The sequence below is a fragment of the Dendrobates tinctorius genome, unplaced genomic scaffold (genome assembly GCF_039654945.1).
Source record: "Dendrobates tinctorius isolate UK_male_01 unplaced genomic scaffold, ASM3965494v1 ptg000254l, whole genome shotgun sequence".
NCBI classification, from domain to species: Eukaryota; Metazoa; Chordata; class Amphibia; order Anura; family Dendrobatidae; genus Dendrobates; species Dendrobates tinctorius.
This window is the reverse complement of record NW_027361921.1, coordinates 6,151,985-6,173,309: the sequence shown is the minus strand read 5'-3', so window position 1 is coordinate 6,173,309 and position 21,325 is coordinate 6,151,985. Positions and strand designations below refer to the sequence as shown.

General features: G+C 46.3%; 1 protein-coding gene across 2 annotated transcripts in view; it reads right to left on the bottom strand.

The window, feature by feature from the left end:
• SLC40A1 (solute carrier family 40 member 1) overlaps positions 1 to 20,747 on the bottom strand; it is a 161,668-nt gene extending 140,921 nt beyond the window's left edge. Inside the window, exons 1-2 of one of the 2 annotated variants that reach the window (XM_073558123.1) lie at positions 20,443 to 20,747; positions 20,300 to 20,367 (exon numbers count right to left, since the gene is read on the bottom strand). In XM_073558123.1, coding sequence (XP_073414224.1) covers positions 20,300 to 20,367; positions 20,443 to 20,479 — 105 coding nt within the window. In that variant the 5' untranslated portion in view covers positions 20,480 to 20,747. The remainder of the gene's footprint in view (positions 1 to 20,299; positions 20,368 to 20,442) is intronic. The other variant, XM_073558122.1, reaches the window with a different exon arrangement.
• Between the last annotated feature and the right edge of the window lie 578 nt (positions 20,748 to 21,325).

Sequence of the window (21,325 nt, the reverse complement as noted above, 5' to 3'; positions counted from 1 at the left end):
GAAGCGTAGATTTTCCTAGAACAGTTTGCAGACTCTATATATAAAGCCCCTAAGTGATAGAAGAGCAGAACCCCCCCCTAAAGTGACCCCATTTTGGAAATTATAACCATTTGGGAATTAATCTACAGATGTAGTGACAATTTTGACTCCATGGGTGTTTTCCAGAAACAAACAGCAGTAGATGTTATTGAGCAAATAACAAACTGCTTTCTAGTGAACAGTACATTATGCAAAGCTCATGCTTCTAGGGAAACACGCACCCATACATTAGGCGGACTCATCACTAGAGAAATTCCAAATATGTGGAGGCTAAAAATGTTTTGGGTGTGGGGGGGGATAGTGGGGCATTTGGGAGCACAGAATTCACTGCCTGACCTTTACCGGCGTCTGATCATTGTAGTACTTGACTCTGTCATCAACAGGGCAGATCAGTACGCCTGCACAGGAGCCACAACACGAAGCAAGGAAGATGACTTTGCATGAAGATGGGAGGCGCCGGACGTGCCACGCCCGTCGGACAGGACCGCATTCTAGAATGCTGTAGATAACTCGTGAAAGGCAGTGGCCACAGCTTATTGCGGAAAAACAAGGTGACAGGTTCCCTTTAAGTGCGGGAACGCAGCTTACTACGCATGTGCACTAATTTAAATAATGTCTAACCTTGTTTCAGCCGGAAGTTCGCATACACGGCGGTTTTCACGGTGAGCTGAGCTGACCATGGAGAACTGCCGTGTACGTGACCACCGAGGACGGGGTTATCCCCAGTCACTAGCCAAGTTCTCAAGGTCAGTTGATCGCGAGAACTGCAGTAAATGTGACTGCCGGTGACCGCGCGATCTCCGGTCATCAGCTATAAGCTACGCTGTGTCTGGATGTCAGCTGGATGGTGGCATAATGCCACCGTTCAACAAAAGGCATTCAGATGTAGCAGAGCTCGACTCGTCGTGGGACAATATGCATATCTTCCTCGGCGGACAGGTATGGTATTCTGTTGCTTTTTTATTTTATTTCTCTTCCAGGAGACGTTGGCTTCGGTGGAATAGGCGATGCAGTAAGTATGGTTTAATTAAAATCTAATAAAGGAGTCTGTGTCATTATTTCAATTAAAGAACTTTATGCTGGCTGTCTTTATTTACCATATAACTATAGCATTAGTAATGAATAGGTGTCGTACAGACGCTTCTCCGTTACTAAGCCGTGGGCTTGATGTCACCAGACAATACAAAGGTGACATCAATCCCACAAATATTACCCCACTTGCCACCGCTACAGGGCAAGTGGGAAGAGAAGGATAAAGTGCCACAACTGGTGCATCTTTGGATGCGCCAATTGTGGGGCAACTGCGAGCTGATATTTTTAGGCTGGTGAGAGCCAAAATCCATGGGCCTCACCAGCCTCAGAATACCAGGCCGGAGCTCTGCTTTTTTCTTTGGTTGGTTAACAAAAATAAGGGGACCCTTTGCTATGTTTTTTGGAAGGGATCCCACTATTTTTGCTGACTATCCAAGGTAAACAAACTGCTGCGGCCTGGTATTATCAGGCTGGTAATGTTCATGGATATTGAATCCTGAACAGCCTGAAATACCAGTCCCAGTAGTCTGCTTTCCTCTGGCTGGTTAACAAATATAGAGGGACCCCATGCTTATTTTTTTTAAATTATTTATTAAAAAAGTAGGGGACCTCTCTCTGTTCTTTCCTCCACTTCTTGTGCCATGGATGTCTGGCTGTGTCACAAGTTGTCGCACTTAATACGCATGTGACTTGGAAGATAATGCGGTTTTACTGCACCTAATGATTGTAAATTACCCACTCAGTGAAGACTGAGCATCTCTGCTACATAAATTGACATGCTGTTGTCTCGAAAGACGTACCGCATGTCTGTCTCTACGGATATCGGTGCACACATAGTGGGTATGGGATTTCTTGAAATCACATCCACTATGCTGTAACAGCTGGATGCTGCAGGTTGCACATTGCGGATATACGCAGCATCCAACCCTCAGCATTTACTGACCGTGGGAACATATCCCAATATATCTGCAAACAGGAAATCACTTTTTTTCCTTCCCAGAATTCAACTTTCAAATAGCTTTATTTCAAGTGACAAAAAAAACGCATGCAATGAAAAAATGCATCAAAAATGCATGCGACAAAAAACACATCAAAAACACAGGTGACCTCCCTATGACCTCAGGTGCAGATTTCACCTGCGTCAAATCCTTAGCAAATACTGAGCCATTCCTGATAGGGTATGTGCCCACTGTCAGTAACCGGCAGCGCTTTGAACACAGCACATATCCACTCAGTCCAAAGCGCTGCAGGCTTTTGAACGCAGGTGATTCCGTATGTGTTCATTGAACCAAGCGGAATCACCGCGTCCTATACATTGCACTGATGATATTTAGCTTGCGGAGACTCGCGTCTCTGCAAGACAAAGACATGCTGCAGTCGGTAAAGACGCGCCGCATGTGCGCCTACGCAGGGAAGCTGGAGGCATCCGTGCACGCATAGTGGAGATGGGATTTCATGAAATCCCATCCACTATGCTGCAACATCTGGAAACTGCAGATGTACGCAGCATCCAACCCGCAGCGTTTACTGACCGTGGGAACATACCCTAGGACAGATTTATTTTTAGGATCAGTAGAATTACAGCAATACCACATTTATATAGTTTTTTGTATTTTGGCACTTTTACACAGTAAAAACTTTTATAGAAAAAAAATTATTTTTGCATCGCTTCATTCCAAGAGCTATAATTTTTGGATTTTTTCACTGATGGAGCTGTATGGAAGCTTGTTTTTTTGCAGGACAAGATGATGTTTTCAGAAATACCAATTTGTCTTTTTGATCCCGTGTTATTCCACTTTTTATTCAGCGATATGATGAGAAAGCATGCTTTTTTTCTACGGTGTTCACTGAAGGGGTTATCTACTGGGACAGATTTATGGGGTGGGTGGTCACGGAATCGGTAATACCAAGTATGTGTACTTTTTTTAAAAAAAATATACATAGAAATTAATCAGCACAAAATAAATATTTTATATTAATATTTTTCTGATTTTTTTTAAATTTTTTTTACAATATATTTAAACTTTTATTTTAACTTTTTTACTTTGTCTCACTTTGAACTTCACTTTCAGTAGCTTGATAGCAGTTATAATCCAATTGCAATGCACAAGAAGAGAAATAATTCCCGAATAACTAGGTGGTTCCTAGCCCTACAAGATTTTAGTTTTCAAGTGGAGCATAAGCCTGGGTAACAACATGGGAATGCAGATGCCCTATTAAGGGCCTATTATATGTTCTTATAAGGTGCCAAAAGCCTCGGCTTTGGACGGGGGGGTATGTAGGGTGGCGGCGGTTGGACAGGTCGTGGATGGGAGGTATGTGTCCCAATGGTGCCAATCCTCGGTGATGTAGGACCTGGAGAAGCAGGCTCCAGCACACTTAGTGCTGAGATGTGTTTAATGGGCCCGGATTATGGGTCCGGGTTTTACGAGCAGCTGAAAGGGCTGGGTGAGATCAGTTGCTCACTTACCTCCAGTCCAGGTCTTGGATGATCTGATTTAAGGCAGCTGGGGTTGTCTTTGCAAGGTGAGTCCGAGAGGAAAAGAACCACGTATAAATGGCTGAGCCCTTGTGGTATATGGACTTTTTTTCCTTCATGTTCTACTATACCTTTGTTTACCTGGAAGATGCTGCTTTATTTTATAACCCTGACTGTTAATGAGCTTCTTTTAATAAACTGCAAGTTTGTCTTGAACCAACTAACTACATCCCGTGTGTGACCCTACCGCAGATCCTAATCCTCACAATATATATTGTAAGGTAGCACTGACATTCAAGTAGGGGATACTCGCTTAGCAGCCACAAAACCAGATCCGGCACAGGTTTTCCATAAATAATCATAACAGTCCATGCGGTTTATTCAGCAGCATAAACCCATAACAGCAACATAAAGTTCACTTAACAGCATAGCGTTCATGACAGAGTTCAGCTCTGTTACCCTGTAGTCAGCGTCGGACTGGAACACCTTGGGCCCACCAGAGAAAATCATTCTTGGGGCCCACTATGCAGCTGCATAGAGTTAAATACCAGACCACCAATTATGCGGTAAAACACGCTAATATCCGGGTATAATATAAGGTTGTACATGTCTTAATTATGTAGCAGGAGTTGGGGTAGCCCCCTCATAGAATATAAAGCAGCCCCCTCACATAGTATAATGCAGCCATCTCATAGAATATAATGCAGCCATCTCATAGAATATAATACTGCCCCCCTCATAGGGTATAATACTGCCCCCCTCATAGCAAATAATGCACCCCCTCATAGGGTATAATGCACCCCCTCATAGGGTATAATGCACCCCCTCATAGGGTATAATACTGCCCCCCTCATAGGGTATAATACTGCCCCCCTCATAGGGTATAATACTGCCCCCCTCATAGGGTATAATACTGCCCCCCTCATAGGGTATAATACTGCCCCCCTCATAGGGTATAATACTGCCCCCCTCATAGGGTATAATACTGCCCCCCTCATAGGGTATAATACTGCCCCCCTCATAGGGTACAATGCTGCCCCCCTCATAGGGAATAATGCTGCCCTCCTCATAGGGTATAATGCTGCCTCCTCATAGGGTATAATGCTGCCTCCTCATAGGGTATAATGCTGCCCCCTCATAGGGTATAATACTGCCCCCCTCATAGGGAATAATGCACCCCCTCATAGGGTATAATGCTATATAGATATATAGATATAGAGTTAGATAGATATAGATAGAAAGATAGATGTAGAAATAGATAGATATAGAGATAGATAGTAGATAATGGATAGAAAGTAGATAATGGATAGATATAGATAGAAAGATTCATAGAGATAGATAGAGATAGATAGAGATAGATATAAAGATAGATATAGAAAGAAATATAGATAGATAGATCGATAGGTAGATAGATATAGAGATAGATAGAAAATAGATAATGGATAGATAGATATAGAGATAGATAGAAAGATATAGAGATAGATATATAGATAGAGATACATAATAGATAGAGATAGATAATAGATAGAGATATACAGATATAATAATAATAATAATAATAATAATAATAATAATAATAATAATAATAATATAGACATATATAGATAAATATAAATATATATAGATAGATGGCTATAAATAAAAATAGATATAGAGATATATATAGAGAGATTGATATAGAGATAATAGATATAGAGATAGATAGATAGATAGATAGATATAGAGATAATAGCTAGATATAGAGATATGTATAGAGATAGATAGATATAGAGTTAGAAAGATAGACAGATATAGAGATAGATAGAGATAGCTAGATAGATATAGAGATAATATATAGATAGCTATAGAGAGAGAGATATAGAGATAGCTATAGAGATAATAGATAGATATAGAGATAGATAGATATAGATATAAAGATAGATAGAGATAGAGAGAGCGGTAGATAGAGAGAGAGATAGATATAGAGAGAGATAGATACAGAGATCGATAAATAGATAGAGAGATAGATATAGATATAGATAATAGATAGAGATAGATAAAGATAGATAATAAATATAGAGATAACAGATAGATATAGAGATAGAGTAAGATAGAAAGATATAGAGATAGGTAGATATAGATAATAGAGATAGCTAGATAGACATAATAGATAGATATAGATATAGATAGATATAGAGATAGATAGCAAGATAGATATAGAGATAGATGTAGAGATAGAAAGATAGATATAGAGATAGAGCGATAGATAGAGATAGATATAGATAATAGATAGAGATAAATAGATAGATAGATATAGAGATAGATATAGAGATAGAAAGATAGATAGATATACAGAGAGATAGATATAGAGATAGAGATAGATAGAGAGAGATATAGAGAGAAATAGAGATAGATATAGAGAGAGATATAGAGAGAAATAGATATAGATATAGAGATAATAGATAGATATAGAGATAGATAGATATAGATATAGAGAGAAATAGATACAGAGAAAAGATATAGAGATAAATAGATAGAGAAAGATAGATAGATATATAGATAGAAAGATATAGAGATAGAGCGATAGATAGATATACAGAGAGATAGATATAGAGATAGATAGATATATAGATAGATAGCTATAGAGAGATTTAGAGATAGAGCGATAGATAGCGAGAGATATAGATATTGAGATAGATAGATACAGAGAAAAGATATAGAGATAGATAACGGATAGATAAATAGATAGGTATAGAGATAGATAGATATAGATATTAGATAGAGATATATATAGATAAAGATAGATAGATATAGATGGTAGCTAGATAGATAATAAATATAGAGATAATAGATATAGAGATAGATAGAGTAAGATAGATAGATATAGAGATAGATAGATAGACATAATAGAAAGATATAGAGATAGATAGATAGATAGATAGATAGATAGATATAGAGATAGATGTAGAGATAGAAAGATAGATATAAAGATAGAGTGATAGATAGATAGAGATAGAAATAGATATAGATAATAGATAGAGATAGATATAGAGATAGATAGATATAGATAATAGATAGAGATAGAAAGATAGATAGATATAAGAGAGATAGAGAGAGAGATATATAGAGAGAGAGAGATAGATAGATAGATAGAGACAGATAGAGAGAGTGAGAGAGATATAAAAAAAAACAACAAAACACAATACTCACCTCTCCTCCTCGCTCCCACGCTGATCCCGGCTTCAGTGTTGGGAGCTGCCCCCTCTGCCAGACACACAGCGGGTGCGCGATGTAGTGACGTCATCGCCCACTGGCTGTGAGTCAGGAGCAGAGAGGACTGAGGGCGGCGCCGGCCCTGATGCAGAGCGGCTTACTGGGCTGGGGGCGGGGCCTCTGGGGGTGGAGACCTGAAATGATATTCACTACTTCGCAGTGAATATTCATTTCTCTTTAGCAGCGGGGACAGGGGCTCCTGCCTCCTGACACCCGCTGCTGCTCCGCTGGCAGGGGCCCCCATAGCAGCTGCATGGTGTGCAACACACCACTGGCTGGGGGCCCCTGGAGCAGCGGGGCCCTAGGCAACTGCTGGCCCTGTATGCCAGCAGGTGCCAGGGCCCACCAGATGCCAGGGCCCACCGGAGAATCCTCCGGTTCTCCGGTGGGCCAGTCCGACGCTGCCTGTAGTCATACAGGTTATGCATACACAGGCTTTCTAGCCTCAGCTATCTCACCCACATCAGGGTTTCCTCATAGTTCCTTCATCATGCTGCAGACATCCATTCCTTCCAGGGAATCATCAGGCACGTGCAGCCATTCAACACAGCGTTCCTTGCTGTCAGGAAGACAGCCCCTATCTCTTCCAGACAGGGCCTTCCAAAACGGACAAACCAGGTCCCTGCATTCACCACGTGACCTACCCTGGCCACCTTATACGGTCCATAACCACGCCCACCGGGTCACATGGCTATGACCTCATCACAGGTCCTTAAACCACACACGTTTATCACAAAGTTCTCAAACACACCCCCTGGGTGGGTTTGTAGGTAACTGAGTCCGCTGTTATGAACGGGTCGCCGAGGAGGAAATAAAAAACACAAGCTAAGTCTCAGAAAACCAAAGAGGTTGGTAACTATGCAGACTGCAGACCCCTGATCCTAACACACAACTCGCAGCAGTCGTGGAGCGTTCCTACGGTGGTCCTAGATGCCTCGTCACAACCGGAGAGCTAAATAAGCCTAAAGCAGGAAAAGAGGAAAACTAACTGCCCCAGAGCAGACCACAAAGGAAAGACAGCCCCCCACATGTATTGACGGTGAAACAAGATGAAAACACAAACAAAGGCAGGAAAACAGGCTGAGCAAATGATGGGGCCAAACTAACTAGAAAGGACAGGAAAGGAAAGACACTGTCTGCAATCTGCCAAAAACCCTACCAAAATGTCCAACACAACTGATAGCAAAATTAACCTTGATGTCACTAGACTTCTCCCACTATATCAGCACTCTGAAATATTCTGAGACAGAGCAAAAAGAGGCCAATCTAATAAGGGACAAAAAAAGGCCATTTGGCAAATACAGGTAAATAAGAGTGGAAATTCAGCACAGCCCAGCCGGGCTGGCTGACCACACAAAAAACTGAATTGACCAACAAGAGCAAGTGTGAACATTAGCAAAAATCAACTTAACTTGAGAAGACTGGAACAGAGCTGAGTCCAAGACCTGAGAAGCAGACTGAATCACCAGCACCAGGATAGGGCGTCGGCTGTCTTATATCCAGTCTGATACTCCAGAGATCCAATCGTTATCTTCCTCACCAGGTGGCAGATCACTACCAATTAAACCAACCTCACTACCTCCTGTCACCACCAGAGGGAGAACGGAAGGAGAACTCTCAACTGGTGGAGCAGAAAATGAGCTCATAACAGTCCGCCCATCTCCCCAGTTTCCTGGAGACTTCTCCCTGACACATTGAAACAACACCTCAGCACTATCATTGCTGATCAACACACACACATAAGTCTCCATCTCAAAGCCACCCACCTTGAGATACATAACGGTCCTTCAGGATTTTGCCACTCATCTTCTCTCTTGGGACATCCACACAGCGCCCCCTAGCAGACACAGTGGTCACTACACCACATACCTCCCCCCTCTGTTCAAACTTGTGGGGTTGAACACACATTACACCAGGATCTCGAGACCGGGCACTCATTACACCTTGCCCCACAGGTCGAGAGAACCATCTGTCCATCATACGGCCTCATCTCTATGTTAGGCTTCGCCCGCCCCCAGCGGTCAGAATATCGGCCCTGATCTTTGGCCCTCCAGTCACAGTCTGTCTGCGTCATCAGACACTGTTTAGTCACCACACTCTTTTCTCTCACTGACTGGCTCTCACGGTTGGTGCGGTCATAAGTCTTAATCAAGCCTATTGTCTGGCCTGAGTCTGACCCATTCAGCGTCTCACAGGAACTAAGATCTCTCAGCCTCGTACGGCCTGTCGAACTGCCACTTGCTGACATTCTTCGGCCACCTGCCATGTCACTACTTGGCGGAACCCTTCGGGTCCTTACATCTTGGGTTGAAGGCGGCCGCCACCTGGTATGCCGTACCTCTTTACTGATTCGCCGACGGTCCAGCCTCAACTGCTCAATCTCTTGCAGGTACCCCACTCGATACTCCAAGAGCATCCGAAAATTTCTCAGGCTTTCCACGGAGCAAACCACCATGGTGGGAATCCTACCCTTTTCACTGGATACCTGGTCTTCATCATCAGGAGGGATCCTCACCCTCACCACACCGGAGATATTCACAAGGTCTTGCATTACCTTCCCGAATCTTCCAATGATTCTCCCAATCAAACTTTTGGGTACCGGAACTACATCTTTCCGCAAACCCAGCCGATCCATAGCCTCACTTGCTAACTCTAGGCGTCAAGCAGCTTTCATATTCCTCTGCCTGACCAACTGTTTGGCGTGAAGACATTGCAGATGCATGTTTTTCAGGACAGCTACCCGCTTTGCTGTGTCTTCCCTGGCTGATACTATCACCAACTGCCAAGTCTCAGGTGTCCAGTGCACCTTACACACCTTGACCGCCTCTTTAAAAGCCTCATGCACACCTTCCTCAGCACAGGCTTCTTGCATGTCCTCTGGTACATCAATTACAAACTTGAAGGTCGTGGCCTTGCTCTCTTCCTGGCCAGGAGGCTCTGGCTTTTACCACGGACACTTTCATCACTACAGTTGACCCGACCGGGTGACTGTCTTCTTCAGTTCTCAGCTCCTCAACTTCTCGTGATCTCATCTCTTCACGACCCTCTGCCAAGACGGGCACCGGCAGCTTCGTCCCACCACCAATTGGACCCGGCCGCTGTACATCACTGTCCAAGCTCTTCTCCCGCAGAAGACCACTTACAGTTTCTTTGAGCTCCAAGACTTCTTTCTCGAGCTCCTCAACCCTGTGCTCGGCCATTTGTCTCAGGACTCTTTCTCGTTCGAGATGTCCTTCCACTGTCTCCATTATTAACTGTATCTCATGATCTTGTTCTCTTTTGGCCAGCACGTGTCGCACCACTACCTCTTTAATTATATTGTCAAAGAGTACCACTGGGTCAGTCCCGACAGCCGAGTGAACCCTCCAATTACCATTCACCAATGTGTCTAGTCCAGTCGTCTCATCTCCCAGCCCACCATTCGTCATGTCACGAGACGTCAGGTCCGTAAGTTGGGCAGATGTACCTCTTCTTCCGGTCAGTTCTACCTCTGACCTGTCCATGTCAGGAGCTGTCACAGTCTCAATGTCTGCTGGACCCACAGTCGAAACATTGCCATCGTCCGACAATACGTCATCAAACAAAACAAAGTCCCGCAATACGTCATCAAACAAAACAAAGTCCCGGCCCCTCTCCAAGGCATAGACTAAGTCCCGTGGTATCCCACCCCCTTGGCACTCACCACCTTTGGTCCCCTCGAACATTACTCTGTCTACGGCATAGTTCACCGTGACCCCGTGTTTACAGCGAACCCTGACGTTTTTCTCGGCCAGAGATAAAACGAGAGGTGATCCTATCAGAGTAACCTGACTCTCTGAGTCCAGTCTACCAGAGACTCCTTCCCGTTGCAGCATCACGGTACACTCCTGTGGCCCGTTGTTATCCGGAAAATACATGCCACACTCCTCAAAAGACATACACACACACTGCGGTTCCCCAGACATACCCACTGAGGCAACCAGTGCTGCCATTTCCTCTTTTGACACACTGGCCCCTTTCTGGACCACCCCAATTTGGGTCACCGCCCCCCTCTGGGATGCCACCCCCTTTCGGGATTTCCCCATGTCCGTTTTACCAGTCTTCTTAGACCGCAGTTCACACCACACAGTTTATGTCTCTTACGATACCACACAAGTCCTTGTTGGCACCACCACAGCTCCTGCTGTCACCGATCTTCGACACCACGGCTGCTGTTCACACACAGCTGCTGGTGTCACCTTCGTAACCCCGCCGAGTTACCAAAAGCCGCTTGTCCCCTTCATAACCCCGCCAAGTTACTGGAAGCCGCTTGTCCCCTTCGTAACCCCGCCGAGTTACAGGAAGCCACTTGCCACCTTCTTGACTCCCACTGAGCCACCGCAAGCTGAGTTGAGACAAGAGAAAAAAAAAAAAAAAACACACCACACAAAACTCACGTGTCCTGTCTGTGTGCGATTCAGGACATTCCATCTCCGCCTAAGACCGTCCAACACACAGGATGCACCGGATGCTATTCAGGGGGCCGACCCTCCTCCCAGTGTTTCCCAACACACCGGCCTCACCAGGTCCAGGGGCTCAGCGGGTGCTCTTCAGGGCATCCGTCTCCGCCTGAGACTGCCCAACACTCACGCCTCCCAAGGTCCAAGGTCATACCACGTGCTCCAGGGATCCGATTCTTTTCCCAGAACCTCCCAACACTGACTCTCCAGGACCTTGCTCACTGAACCCTCCAGGTACAGTCTTTCCCACTGACCCAGGTAAGTACAACACGAACACCTGTCCGTTACCTGTGTCGACCACACAGGTCCTCGGGTACTTCTTCTCCACAGAGGCACCCTATAGCAATCCACAGTCTCTTTCTCCTGGCTCAGTGTTGCCAGCACTGCACCATGTGCCTTTGGAAACCGTTGCCCTTCGCAACCGAATTTTGCAGTCCTCTTCCGTTGCTCCTAGCAACAAGGCTACTACACTGCCCATAGCATTCTCCACCAATTGTAAGGTAGCGCTGTCATTCAAGTAGGGGATACTCGCTTAGCATCCACAAAACCAGATCCGGCACAGGTTTTCCATAAATAATAATTTCAGTCCATGTGGTTTATTCAGCAGCATAAACCCATAACAGCAACATAAAGTTCACTTAACAGCATAGCGTCGATGACAGAGTTCAGCTGTTACCCTGTAGTCAAACAGGTTATGCATACACAGGCTTTCTAGCCTCAGCTATCTCACCCACGTCAGGGTTTCCTCATAGTTCCTTCATCATGCTGCAGACGTCCATTCCCTCCAGGGAATCATCAGGCACGTGCAGCCATTCAACACAGTGTTCCTTGCTGTCAGGAAGACAGCCCCTATCTCTCCCACACAGGGCCTTCCAAACGGACCAACCAGGTCCCTGCATTCACCACATGTGACCTACCCTGGCCACCTTATACGGTCCATAGCAACGCCCACCGGGTCACATGGCTATGACCTCATCACAGGTCCTTGAACCATTCACACACTTTTATCACAGCGTTACCAAACACACCCCCTGGGTGGGTTTGTGGGTAGCTGGGTCCGCCCATCTCACCAGTTACCTGGAGACTTCTCCCTAACACATTGAAACAACACCTCAGCAATATCACTGTTGATCAACACACACACATAAGTCTCCATCTCAAGGCCACCCACCTTGAGATACACAACAGTCCTTCAGGATTCTGCCACTCATCCTGTCTTGGGACATCCACACAGCTCCCCCTAGCGGACACAGTGGTCACTACACCACAATATATACACTTTATACATGACATGTACCGAAAATGGTGCTAATAAAAACTTCATCTTATCACATTACATTGTAAGCACAAAAATTGCAAAAAAAACAGCTTAGTTTGCAAAAGAAGCAAAACCTTCAACACCAATATAAATCTGGTATTGCTGTAATAGCACTGACCTAAAGAATAAAGTCATTTAATCACTTATACTGCACAGTGATCTGTGGCAAAAAGATTTACAGTATTTTTCAGATAATATGCCACTTTTTCCCCCCAAATTTGGGGGGAAAATGAGGGTGCGTCTTATAATCTGAATGTAGCTGATGGTGAGAGGGGCAGCGGCTGCGGTGGAGCAAGGTCCTAGTAGGCAGGGTTGCTGCTGCCGTAAGCTGGTGGCAGGAGTGGCACGATGCTTCTGGCCCCAGGCAGAGAAGAGCCGGTGTTCAGCAGTGCGAGATTGAGGTGGGATATATACTCATTCAGAAAATGTCAGGAGTCCCCCCACTTAAAAAAATCATTTGAAAGGTAACTCACCAAACCCTGACTAATGCACTGGCAGGATGCAGCAGAACCCCATTGATAAAGGTTAGGGCAGCACAGGTGTATTCCACTGATGAGGACAGCCAGTAACCAATTGTGAGAAAATAGGGGGGGAAGCCAGCACTGCTTAAGGTTAGAACGCATAAATTGTAGTGCATATGCACATAATGTCTAGCTGTATTCAAAAATGAGATATTTAGCAAAAAAATTGATCAATTCAATTGAGCCACCCCGCCGCGCCAAGGCAATCTCATATGGGGGGTCCTACTCTATATATTTTTAATAAATGCTGTGCCATTACGGCCTCCTAAATACATTTAGAGCATGACCACATCAAGTGCAATCTGTACCTGAACATTACTGGATCGCTCCCATGAAGCCAGATGAAGCAAGTGCAGATGAAGGCCAACCAGGTCTGAACACAGACATATCAGGAATGGCCTCCACACATTGCCTGACCAGCACACACTTGCTCCATCTGGCTTCATGGGAGCGATCCAGTAATGTTCAGGTACAGATTGCACTTGATGTGGTCATGCTCTAAATGTATTTAGGAGGCCGTAATGGCACAGCATTTATTAAAAATATATAGAGTAGGACCCCCCATATGAGATTGCCTTGGCGCGGCGGGGTGGCTCAATTGAATTGATCAATTTTTTTGCTAAATATCTCATTTTTGAATACAGCTAGATATTATGTGCATATGCACTCCAATTTATGCGTCCTAACCTTAAGCAGTGCTGGCTTCCCCCCCCTATTTTCTTGTTGTTGGTTTGTGGCTCACCACCACTGTTGCCGTGCACGCTTGGTTATGTCCGCCATAATTTTTCTGTGTTCATTGTGATGGATTAGGCTGCTGTGCACACACACGGCAGCCCCACCCTGCTTATCTGCTTTGGCCAAAATAGTAACCAATACCCCATATCTATTTATCTTTTTGCACTTTTTAGCAGGATGCAGCTAGAACCCTTTATGTTGGCTTGGTTCTTTGTGTGATGCATGTATATATAGTGCAGAGCAGCCCGCCTGCTAATATTATGGGCGTGATCAATAGGCTGCTCAGACACTTGTGCATCACATTTATCAGTGTGACTTGTGCCTTATGCAAGCCTCATCTGTGTGCAGTTTTTCCACTGGGCAGCCAGACCACAATTGGTTACTGGCTGTCCTCATCAGTGGAATACACCTGTGCTGCACCAACCTTTATCAATGGGGTTCTGCTGCATCCTGCCAGTGTATTAGTCAGGGTTTGGTGAGTTACCTTTCAAATGATTTTTTGGATTTTTTTCTTATTAGTGTTGGTCCCCCCCACTTACCATCCTTTTCACTGTGGTGGACTTAAAAAAAAAAAAAAAATGCTAACGCTTTCTAATTATTCAATGGAGTGATCAACATTACCTCACAAAAACCATCCAAAAAAAAAAGAAACTGCCAGTGGCCAAACAGTAACGCGCCAGGAAACACATGAAAGAATGACACAAAAGAGACCAGAGGTACCTTCCTGAAGAGTCATCTTTGAGGGGGGTGTTAATTGGTGGCTTTGTCCGAGTTTACATGATGACGTGTATACACCCGAACACTACACCATGCAACCATTTTTGAAGGGACTTTTACAAGTTCGTGACTTCAGGATAACAGTGTAATGCTTTACATTCCACGGAGCAGCGCGATACAGTTTAATGATTTATGTAGGTAGTAGAATGTACAAGCCCTGCAAGATTATATACAAGATGATTTTCCAAAGATAAAAAGAAACTTGGCAATGGATGGCTTTATTTAGGAAATGGATCATTAGAAAAGGACCTATGGGTTTAAATCATGTTTTTGTGTCAAAGAAGCACTCCTCCCTCCAAAGTTTTTATCTTATTAATATATTGTAGTAATCATACTATATTAGTTTCAATGAATCCCTTTTTTGATTGACAATGCTTTGTTTTTATATCACAATCTTTATTAAAAGCCTTTACCACCTTCAGGAACGTGGACACCAAACAATCTAAGATACAAAAAATAACAATCAGAGCAAGTAATCACCCCTTTGGGTCCAGCAACGACTCCCTGCTGCTGCTCAGTTCTCTTTGTTTTGGCTGCAGTGGTTACATTAAAGGGAGTTTTGGCCGATATAAGATGCGGCGTCTGCCGATAAGCCCCCAGTCTGACCTGAAAGATCAGAAGGATAAGTTTTATTATACTCACCGGGGGGGGGGGGTTCGCGGTGCAGTCCGGTCCGATGGGTGTCGCAGGTCCGGGTCCGGCGCCTCCTGATTGCTTCATAGCTTCTCGGCATCGCGCTCCTGCGCAGGCATACTGTTCGGCCCTGTTGAGGGCAGCCCAAAGTACTGCAGTGCGCAGGCGCCGGGAAAGGTCAGAGAGGCCCTGCACTGCAGTACTTTGCTCTGCCCTCAACAGGGCAGATAAGTATGCCTGCGCAGAAGCACGATGCCGGGGAGCAAGGAAGCAACAGAAGGGCAGCACCGCAAGAAGATGGGAGGCGCTGGACCCGAACCTGTGACACCCATCAGACTGAACCGCCCCTCGGGTGAGTATAATAAAACTTATTTTTCCTTATGTTTCAGGTTGGATTGGGGCTTATCTACAGCATTACAGAATGTTGTGGATAAGCCCTGAAAGGCAGTGGCTGCATCTTATAGCCCCAAAACAGGTGACAGGTTCCCTTTAATCCTACAGCACGCATCACCACTGGAGCCAATCATTGAGATCAGTGGCTTGTGTGATGAACCTTTGTATTGCAATTTTAGTCAGTGGCACCTCATATATCCATCCTGAAAAGGGGTTAATTAATAAAAAAAAATTGTGATATAAACAGTTTAATTTCTTTACAGTACATTGAGGCCAAAATAGACAAAGAAAAAAAAAGAAGCAAAAACCTAAAACAAATCTACAATTATTTTTCCACTATAAATGAAATATACATGTATATATCTATACATATTAATTCTCCATTCCCAGCAGAAAGGATGAAGTCTGGGGTGTATATGGAAAGGATCTTTAGCACAATCAGCAGCAGAACGTTCTTTCCGCGTTCACGTTCCCTTCCACTATTTGTGGCCTGTGGACAGTGTTTCTATTGTAGAGCAAATCCAGAACTTCCTGAAGTCTGCACACGGATATATGAAACACAAGATCAGCAAAAAAAATACCCACACACCAGACGTTCCTGTCCTTTCCAAGGTGCTTACAAAATTGTTGACTTCAGATCAGGAAATCTTTCTTAAAAAGAACGAAGACCTAATTTACGGACTAAACAAGTAGAGGACCAGACGAGAGCAGAGTTTGGTGACGCTCACACGGCCCTATAGAAAACCAACAGGCCAGAATACAGCATGCTGAAACGTTTTCCCATGTAGGCGAACAGTCCGTGTGGAAATTCGGCCATGTGCATTAGTACACCGACTGTGAGGCTACGCTCCCTAGATGAGCTTTTGGGCTTTTTTCTTTTTTGCATGCTTGTTTTGACACTGTGGTTTTTGTCTCTTTTTGGCATGACATGTTTTAAATAACTTTATTGATATATTTATGTGCGGATTATAAACATTCTTTATCTGCTTGCGCTGTGGAAACGCACTAAAAACCCATGCGGTCTTTATCTGTGGAATGTCTGCACCTAATGCAATTCTATGGCGAAAACCTGCACAGAAAACTCTGCACACCCGCAGCGCATGACCGCCACATCCAAAGCCCTGCCGTCTATCGAATGCAGGTGAATCGGCATGTGATCGCAGAACCATGTGGAATCAACTAATCCAATACATTGTTGGATGCGCTGATTCCACACGGTTCAGCGATCACATGCAGATTCATTTGCGTTCAATAGACGGCAGGGCTTTGGATGTAGCGGACATGCTCTGCATCCAGTGCGCTGCCACTTCTGGATCATCTGCACATACCCTTACTGAACTATAAGGTGCTGCGTTTTGACACAGCAGAAAATACCTAGCGTCAAAAACGACACCAAAACCTCATCGTAGGCGCACAGCCTGGTGGGTTGGTGTGCAGTTCGCGGACACGTGGACTGAGTATACGCTCCCAGGATGAGAAACTGGGCCACTTATTCTGGACAATAAAATTAAAAGACATAAGACACAGCCCCTTCACTCAGCGTATATCGCCTTTGTCTGATGTTCTTAAAGGGGTTATCTGTTGTCACTTACTGATCTGTGGGGGTCCGAGCTGTGGGGGAGACCTTCAGAATGGGGCACTTTAATCAATGTTACAAACTAGTGCATCAGGTCAGACGCGCTCCATTATCTTATGGGGCTGCCGGACAAAGCCGAATGGGACGGCTCAGGGGCCACGCGGGGCAGGGGCGGCTCAGGGGACACGCGGGGCAGGGGCGGCTCAGGGGCCACGCGGGGCAGGGGCGGCTCAGGGGCCACGCGGGGCAGGGGAGGCTCAGGGGCCACGCGGGGCAGGGGAAGTTCAGGGGCCACGCAGGGCAGGGGAAGCTCAGGGGCCACACAGGGAAGGGGAGCTCAGGAGCCATATAGGGCAGGGGAGCTCAGGAGCCATATAGGGCAGGGGAGCTCAGGAGCCATATAGGGCAGGGGCGGCTCAGGAGCCACACGGGGCAGGGGCGGCTCAGGAGCCATATAGGGCAGGGGAGCTCAGGAGCCATACAGTCATGGCCAAAAGTATTGACACCCCTGCAATTCTGTCAGATAATACTCAGTTTCTTCCTGAAAATGATTGCAAACACAAATTCTTTGGTATTATTATCTTCATTTAATTTGTCTTAAATGAAAAAACACAAAAAGAATTGTCCTAAAGCCAAATTGGATATAATTCCACACCAAACATAAAAAAGAGAGTGGACAAAAGTATTGGCACTGTGCGAAAAATCATGTGATGCTTCTCTAATTTGTGTAATTAACAGCACCTGTAACTTACCTGTGGCACCTAACAGGTGTTGGCAATAACTAAATCACACTTGCAGCCAGTTGACATGGATTAAAGTTGACTCAACCTCTGTCCTGTGTCCATGTGTGTACCACATTGAGCATGGAGAAAAGAAAGAAGACCAAAGAACTGTCTGAGGACTTGTGAAACCAAATTGTGAGGAAGCATGAGCAATCTCAAGGCTACAAGTCCATCTCCAAAGACCTGAATGTTCCTGTGTCTACCGTGCGCAGTGTCATCAAGAAGTTTAAAGCCCATGGCACTGTGACTAACCTCCCTAGATGTGGCCGGAAAATAAAAATTGACAAGAGATTTCAACGCAAGATTGTGCGGATGTTGGATAAAGAACCTCGACTAACATCCAAACAAGTACAAGCTGCCCTGCAGTCCGAAGGTACAACAGTGTCAACCCGTACTATCCGTCGGCGTCTGAATGAAAAGGGACTGTATGGTAGGAGACCCAGGAAGACTCTACTTCTTACCCCGAGACATAAAAAAGCCAGGCTGGAGTTTGCCAAAACTTACCTGAAAAAGCCTAAAACATTTTGGAAGAATGTTCTTTGGTCAGATGAGACAAAAGTAGAGCTTTTAGGGCAAAGGCATCAACATAGAGTTTACAGGAGAAAAAAAGGCATTCAAAGAAAAGTACACGGTCCCTACAGTCAAACATGGTGGAGGTTCCCTGATGTTTTGGGGTTGCTTTGCTGCTTCTGGCACTGGACTGCTTGACCGTGTGCATGGCATTATGAAGTCAGAAGACTACCAACAAATTTTGCAGCATAATTTAGGGCCCAGTGTGAGAAAGCTGGGTCTACCTCAGAGGTCATGGGTCTTCCAGCAGGACAATAACCCAAAACACACTTCAAAAAGCACTAGAAAATGGTTTGAGAGAAAGCACTGGAGACTTCTAAGGTGGCCAGCAATGAGTCCAGACCTGAATCCCATACAACACCTGTGGAGAGATCTAAAAATGGCAGTTTGGAGAAGGCACCCTTCAAATATCAGGGACCTGGAGCAGTTTGCCAAAGAAGAATGGTCTAAAATTCCAGCAGAGCATTGTAAGAAACTCATTGATGGTTACCGGAAGCGGTTGGTCGCAGTTATTTTGGCTAAAGGTTGTGCAACCAAGTATTAGGCTGAGGGTGCCAATACTTTTGTCCGGCCCATTTTTGGAGTTTTGTGTGAACTGATCAATGTTTTGCTTTTTGCTTCATTCTCTTTTGTGTTTTTTCATTTAAGACAAATTAAATGAAGATAATAATACCAAAGAATTTGTGTTTGCAATCATTTTCAGGAAGAAACTGAGTATTATCTGACAGAATTGCAGGGGTGTCAATACTTTTGGCCATGACTGTATAGGGCAGGGGAGCTCAGGAGCCACGCAGGGCAGGGGAGGCTCAGGGGCCACGCAGGGCAGGGGAGGCTCAGGGGCCACGCAGGGCAGGGGAGGCTCAGGGGCCACGCAGGGCAGGGGAGGCTCAGGGGCCACGCAGGGCAGGGGAGGCTCAGGGGCCACGCAGGGCAGGGGAGGCTCAGGGGCCACGCAGGGCAGGGGAAGCTCAGGGGCCACACGGGGCAGGGGAGCTCAGGAGCCACACGGGGCAGGGGCGGCTCAGGAGCCATATAGGGCAGGGGAGCTCAGGAGCCATATAGGGCAGGGGAGCTCAGGAGCCATATAGGGCAGGGGAGCTCAGGAGCCACGCAGGGCAGGGGAGCTCAGGAGCCACGCAGGGCAGGGGAGCTCAGGAGCCATATAGGGCAGGGGAGCTCAGGAGCCACACGGGGCAGGGGCGGCTCAGGAGCCATATAGGGCAGGGGAGCTCAGGAGCCACGCAGGGCAGGGGAGGCTCAGGGGCCACGCAGGGCAGGGGAGGCTCAGGGGCCACGCAGGGCAGGGGAGGCTCAGGGGCCACGCAGGGCAGGGGAGGCTCAGGGGCCACGCAGGGCAGGGGAGGCTCAGGGGCCACGCCGGGCAGGGGAGGCTCAGGGGCCACGCCGGGCAGGGGAGGCTCAGGGGCCACACAGGGAAGGGGCTGCTCAGGGGCCACACAGGGCAGGGGATGCTCAGGAGCCATATAGGGCACTGACTCTACAGGAAGAGCTCCCCGCCGCTGTCAGGACCCAACCGATCAATAAGAGGGGTTAGCATATTTTCACTGGAGAATCCCTGTAAACATGACCAGAAGGGGAGAAAACATGAAGGGATGGCGAATAAGGGGGCGAGGAAGCCGATTTACCAAAGAGCAAAGAGGCAAAAAGTCGGAGAGACATCATGTACCGCGAGCAATGGAGAGCGGCTACTCACCCAAGTGGACAGCGAGTGGCCGAGGTACAGGAGGAACCGCGCAGAGGTGAAGTAGCTGCCACACGATCCTGCAAGAGAAGACCCGGTGTCAGTGACAGCACCCAGCTGCAGACCCGGCAGTGACAGCCGCCCGCCCGGCTCACCACATCCCGCACGCTTCGTATCCCGGGAATCAGCCATTTCCAGCACCAGTAACCGGCTCCGATTAACGACAAATCCAACGGCGACAAAAAGCGAAATCCTTTCTTCTTTCTTTCCAAACTTAGCTATCACTGTAGCTGAAGTTGGAAAGGGATGGCCGTATAGAAAGAGTGAAAAGAAGGGAAACCGGAGAACCGGAACCCCGGACCCTCTGCAGCGCTCCCCTCACTGACACCTACACCGCGACCTCTGCTGTTTTGTTTCCAGCCTTCCTGTCCAGTGTTTTATAGAAGCAGCCGAGCTCCCAAAGAACGGCTTGCACACGGCGAAAGTGGCAGCCAATGGGCTTCCAGATATCTACATGGCTCCGCCCTCTTCGAGCCGTCGTGCATAGCACAGTACGGACTGTAGTGAGTGCAAAGCGCGTCATGTGACTTGGGAGACGGCGTCTTGTTATCAGCTGTTGTTCTGTGGAGTCCGGGCGGTGTATACAAAGAAATGGTGTCCGGGCGGCGTATACAAAGAAATGGTGTCCGGGCGGCGTATACAAAGAAATGGTGTCCGGGCGGCGTATACAGAGAAATGGTGTCCGGGCGGCGTATACAAAGAAATGGTGTCCGGGCGGTGTATACAAAGAAATGGTGTCCGGGCGGCGTATACAAAGAAATGGTGTCCGGGCGGTGTATACACAGAAATGGTGTCTGGGCGGTGTATACAAAGAAATGGTGTCCGGGCGGTGTATACAAAGAAATGGTGTCCGGGCGGCGTATACAGAGAAATGGTGTCCGGGCGGCGTATACAAAGAAATGGTGTCCGGGCGGTGTATACACAGAAATGGTGTCCGGGCGGTGTATACAAAGAAATGGTGTCCGGGCGGTGTATACA